Source organism: Nesoenas mayeri, assembly GCF_963082525.1.
Source record: "Nesoenas mayeri genome assembly, chromosome: 13".
NCBI lineage: Eukaryota > Metazoa > Chordata > Aves > Columbiformes > Columbidae > Nesoenas > Nesoenas mayeri.
This window is the reverse complement of record NC_137550.1, coordinates 8,559,880-8,565,966: the sequence shown is the minus strand read 5'-3', so window position 1 is coordinate 8,565,966 and position 6,087 is coordinate 8,559,880. Positions and strand designations below refer to the sequence as shown.

Here is a 6,087-nt window from a genome sequence, read left to right as displayed (position 1 = left end):
CCCAAAACTCATAGAGGGAGCTGACATGCTGTTCAGCTGGAAACAACCCTCTTGAAGGAGAACTGATGTGAATCCTTTTGGAAAGGAGATCTGTGCACCGAGCACTCAGCATACATCATAGAACACTAATCACACTGCTTCCCAAAGCAAAATAAAATGAGAAAAGAATAGAGTGCATGACTGAGCTGAGAATGGTACATCTCTTTGGAGATGTTTCAGGTAGGGCAGGGAAACGATGCCTGTCTGCATCCTTATCTATACAGACTTAAAGAAGAGCCCTGAAATGGTATAGCATAAATATTCCATTTGTGTTTTATGTTCCCCCCGTGAGAAAGAGGGGACTGATCTCAGCTTGGGTAAATGAACCCAGGCCTAGTGAGGCAGACCTCGTAACAATATCATCATTTGCTTACCCCAATGTACTGGTGGAACTCGGAGCAGTGCGGAAAGAAAAGGCACAGGTGAAAGATAACTGACAAGAAAGGTAGAGCTGCTTTGTTCTGTCTTTTTTTTTTCTGGAATCAGAGTTTCTCCCCCTAAGATAGAATAGCGGGGCTGCACAATGGATCAAACAGAAAACATGCGCCTCTTCAACCCCATGATGCATAACTAGTGCCGCATGAGGTGCGAAGAGTCACAAAAGGGTCCAAAAAACACTGCTTGGCATATCTCATAAAAATGTTTCACCTTAATCTTACGGAAGAGTAGTAAACTTCAGTATTAGGAATATTTAAAACATTTTTGTTCTCCCTAATGAAAGGGAGAGATTGACTAATGGTCCCAGTGCTTTGAATCAAAAGACTTGCTATACTTTTCTGTATTAAAGTGCTGTAGTAGTAAAAATTGACTCTTTGATGCTGCCATTCTTTCATTATAAAATAAACAGCCCATAGGAGGAAATATAATGACTCTGAATGTGGCCAGAAAAAAGAGTTTTCTTCCAACAGTTATTTTCTTGGGTAAGACTTTTTCTGCTGTGACATTCTGAATTACATGATTACATAGTATAAGACTCCAGCAACATTTTGTATTGTAAAGATGGAGATGCTCAGCATTTTGCCAGATGCCAAGTGTTATTCTGATATTTCTGTCTTCTCTTTAAACTGAGTGACAGTCAGCATATTCACACTGAAGCCAAGACAATCTGCTATCAACTTACAGTACCGATATTTTCCCTGATGAAGATCCCAGAGCTTGTCGGAATAAAGCTCCTTAAAACTCGGTGTCTGGAATAGCGCCAGCTCGGATTGCTTTCTGTGTAATATAATTTATTTTTGTGCCAGTCTAATAAGTAGATCAGCGGGCAGAGGCTGTGGTAAGTCAGTCTGTCCGTACTGCACCATTTCCCGGTCTGTGCTCCAGGGTGTTGCAGGCTGTGTGCAGTGGGGGAGGTGCCAGCGCTGATCAAGCAGTGTAATTTTATACATTACTGAATCAGTGCGGGAGAAACCTGGAGGGACAAAGCATCATCTTCTCTTTGGACTGCGCTGTAAAATCCTACAGCTCTCTTAGCCCAGCTATGCTCTGATACATTTTTTTTTTCTCTCCTTTTTCTGATTTTGGTGTGAATGATAAAGTGATCTGATGATGGCTCTCGTTATGGAACCTATTAGCAAGTGGACGCCCAAGCAAGTAGTGGATTGGATGAAAGGTATGGTCATTTATTGTCATGTATTGTCTGTACTTTGGTTCCTTGCAATTTACATATCTGCTCCTGTATTCTTTGTTTTGGGAAGAGTTTATTCAGTTTTAATAATCTGTATGCTGCTTTGCACAGTAGTTTTTAAAGACACAGCTGAGGAGAGAAGCTGTTTAAGCTGTGCAGCATGTTGCTGGGATTTCTGCCGAGAACTGAGTAGGGATCAAATGCATTTGTTGGTAAATGCAGGCATAAAGTGTTTGTGTCTCATGGCTCCTTTATGCATTACACAGTGTAACGTTATTATGTTTGGTTGCTTTAAATTTGCCCTGATTAGCTGTGTTTTGCTCATATCAGGTGATCTGATGCAGTGGCTGTGCAGCACTTGTGTGTAGTTTAGGGTACCACAAGCAGCGTGAGGTGCCGGTGGCTGGACTGGGGGATTCTGCTCCTTTAGTGACATGTCCTGATTTGTTCAGGCTTCCCAGCCGCTCTTGCTCGTGCTGCCGTTGTGTCCAGCGCATCTGCGTCCCTGAACCCGTCCCCGTCCCTCACTGGCACCAGGGCTGAGCACAGCTTTGCCGGGGAAACTCTTTTCCCGATAACTTGGCAGAATGATGATTTCCATGCACATTCGCAGTTTCACAACACAGCCATGAGCTGTGACATGTTTTGCCTTACGATGCTTGGCTGTGCTGCAAACAGACTGGGTTGGATGGGAGGGTGAAGAATTGTTCGTGATGATAAGTGATGACAAATCTCTCCAGAGTGGGGAAAAATGTATTTCCACAGTCGGATGCATTACTGGTTTTGTACATTGCTACTGATGAGCTGTCTGTCTTACAGACAAATAATTTCTGCTAGAAGGGATCTCCATTATATAAGAAGAAGACATGCAAATTTTGTTTGTACCTACTCATGGAAATGATTTTTGTAATGTGGTTACTGAACTTACTGGAGGGTTGAATTGGATGCCCACTATAATATCCTTAAAGCTTTCAAAGTATTATGATTAATAAGAGAATGGCTTAATTTCATTTTGCTGAAGTATGTCTTCATACTTAACTGAAATTGGGCTGGTGAGATGCTCACCAGACACATTATGATTATGAGCAAACTGTTCTTTTACAAGCACACTCTATTATGAAGCTAATGGTATCTAAGGGAATGTGCGTAGTTTGTTTGTCAGGTGTTTATGAACTCAGCTTAATTGGAAGGTCTTAAGCAGGTCATCAGGATGGATCCTGAAACCATTAGATATGGGATTGATTCCCATACTCCAATGTCATTACTTGAAATCAATTCCTAATTGATGTGCAGAGGAGAGTTTTCTGATTCACACCTTTATTTTCAGTATGTTAAGATTTAAAAAGTGGACAGATCATTATGCTATTTTAGCTTATGACTTGAATTATAATGTAAATTAAATGTTAAAGTGTGTATAATACTTGTTGCTAAATTTAAAAATGCTTTCTGCTACTTTTTTATCCTTTTCGATGTAGACTAATTGCATCTTGGTTAACATTAATCCATAACGTGTAGTGCATAGCATGGAAAGCAAGATGGTCATACAAATAAAAGGTTCAAACATATGTAGTTGCCTGTCAGTTAAATTTCTGTACAAGGACTACAGACTGCATCCATAGGGACGGCTCGGGGAGAGCGTTGCGAGCGTGTGCCCCTGGGCTTCAACAGAAATAGGGACAGTGCAATGGACACTGAAGTATTCACAAGATTGGTATTTTCCTTGGTAACAAGAGTGCTACAGATCCACAAACAGTAAAACTGCTTATTTGATGATCTTTACCATGCTAATATTACAAACCCCCTCTTTTTTATCCCAGTGTTTACCTTCCTAAAGGTATATTTCAGTTGTAGCCAAAGAAAAGACCTAATGTACACAAATAGAAGCATAGCAGAATTACTTTAAAACTACTTGTGAATCCCTTACTTTACAAAGAAATGCCCAGTTGTTCCCACTGTTTACCTGTCATTTACGTATATTCTGTATGTCAGCTCCGTTAGTTATAGTCATTCTGCTAAGTAGCTCTTAATGCGTTAGAGGGGCTGAAGGTCTGCATGGCTGGTAATACTTCAGTGATAAGGTAGCTTTTATGTAGATCTGCTATACTGAAGGGTACACTACTTTGACAACGTTAAAAGGTATAGTAAAGACATTTTAGAAATATTGCTGTGCTATGAATGTGGAATATCACCTTTGCTATAGAAAGCAACATGTCAATAAATGATCCTATCTCTTGGGAACACATTCAACCGGAATTCAGCTTGGGAAGTGCACCTAATGACGTGGACAACCTGAAAAGGCCATGCAGGTCTTTAGAAATCGATTCTTGAGGCTTATAGAGGATCTAGAAGTTAAGACTCTAGATACCTGTGTGTTAAAGAAATTGTCTTTATACAAAAATTTTTGGTAAAGTTTAGCAAACACGCACCAGAAGGCACTGTGGTTAAAAAAAAGTTTTCAGAGGAGCAAAAAACATCAATTGTGAAGATATTTCTAACAAGAGTTTTTAGTCACTATTCTTTTTTCTATATATTTTTTTTTTCCCAATTGAAAAAAAAATAGATTTCTCTAAATGGTTTTCACTTCAGAAAATGAGTAAGCATTTCTTCCGGTATGTGCCCATTTCTTACATAACTTAAATGTTTTCCTGGGGATATGTGCTATGAACCCAAAAGGCACTTCAAGAGAAAGAACTTTGCCTTGCTCCAATTCCATTGTGGCACTGCTGGAAAACAAATGGTACCCATAAACCTTGCAAGCACATCAATAATCAGAGTAGTTTTCAAACTTGCTCAGTTTTCCCCTTGATTCATTTTAACATACTAACACAAGTAAGTGACAAACTGCACTTCAATATTTCTGTGTGTAACACTTCTACCTGGAGACCTGGAATGTGTTTTGGCCCAGGAATCTCGAATTTACTGTGAAACTTGGTGACCCTTTGCAGTTGCAAACAACTCGTCAGAGGGAGCGCTCAGAAGCCAAAGGCCATCTATTCTAATATGCGTGCACTATGGAAAGTAATCCTGTAAAGAATTTGTGGAATTTTGGGTGGCAGAGGGGCAGTATGATGACTCCTGGCTCTTATTTGCACTTAGAATTAATAAAAGCATGATAGCTTGTGTGTTCATTTTAAGTAGAATCTAAAAGGTGTTCTCTGTACTTTCACAAATAGCAGCATTTAAGATTTTGTACTTCCTAAGTGCAGCAGTTTGCAAGTAGGTCATTTAAAATGTGAACTCGCTTACAGTGGAGTGACACCTTGTTACAAATAAATACTAACTTTTCAAAACAATCCAAGGAAATGAAATGAAACACAATGCAATGAAACAGAGCTGTGACTTTCAGAGAATGGGATGTTAATAAACAGCTGAAAATTAAAATAAGAAAGCAGTTATTTCTTAAGTACCTGTAAGTAATAACTCCACATGGAGTCAGTTATTCAAAGTCTTGGGGACTGAGGGTGAGGTTTGCTTGCCAAAACAGCCTGCAGTGGAGGTTTCCCTCGTAATAAATGCTCAGCTTCAGGTACTCATTTCACCATCGCAACTCGGTTTTTCCCCTTTAAATCTAGAATTTTGCCACTCTCAACAGGAGATGCAGACATGAAAAAATAATAATTAATTCAGTTGGTAAACTGATTAACAGTACCGCACTGATCCTGTGCAGAATAATTATATATTTAGCTGAAGGGTTTTCCTTAGCATGTAATTCCCTGATTTCAAGCTGGCTCATAGAAGAGAAAGGAAAGGAGGGAGGGGGAGATGAGAGGGGGGAAGCTGATGACGTGAGTGGACTTGTTAGCATTCATGTCACGCAGGGCTCCGGCAAACCCCTTCTCCGGCTTCTTTTGCTTTTCATTAGATCACTACCTGTTCTGTAGCACTATGTCATAACCAGGGAGTCTCCTCCATTTATGGAACATAATGTATAAAATCTTAGAGTATACTGGAGACACAGCTAAATGTTATGATCTACTGCAAAAGCAGCATTATAGGCACTGAGCTGGATGATACTTAGCTTTCTTGATCCCCCTTTGTGACCTTAGAATCCCATAATGCAGGAACTTGACTTCACAAGATACGATTTGAAGCCTGAGTAGATAAACCAGGTCATATCTTATTTAGAAAAATGCAGGTTTTATAACATCTTTTCAGTTCGTTCTGAAGACAAATAGGTTTTGAAGAGAACTGAGGGCCAGATGGCCTCAGAATTAACATTGAATTTTCAGGCAGTTCTAAAGTAAAGCTTTCAACGTTTTCCTTCTACTCTGACCAATTCCAAAACTGAAACAAACAATTTACTGCAAATATATACCCATTCTGTCTTTACTAACGTTTTACAAAAGGCCCATTCTTTTCAACCCAAGAGGTTAAGATACCAGACAGAGCTCAGAAGACTGGCAGGGTAACTAAGACCTGGT

At 39.7% G+C, this 6,087-nt stretch overlaps 1 protein-coding gene across 1 annotated transcript in view; it reads left to right on the top strand.

Moving 5' to 3' along the window:
* Positions 1–1,584: 1,584 nt before the first annotated feature.
* The window catches only part of LOC308045506 (connector enhancer of kinase suppressor of ras 2-like), a gene marked incomplete at both ends in the record, with an annotated part of 166,383 nt that continues 161,880 nt past the window's right edge, over positions 1,585–6,087 (top strand). Inside the window, one exon of the mRNA XM_080352812.1 lies at positions 1,585–1,651. Within this exon, the coding sequence (XP_080208938.1) occupies positions 1,585–1,651 (67 nt within the window). The remainder of the gene's footprint in view (positions 1,652–6,087) is intronic.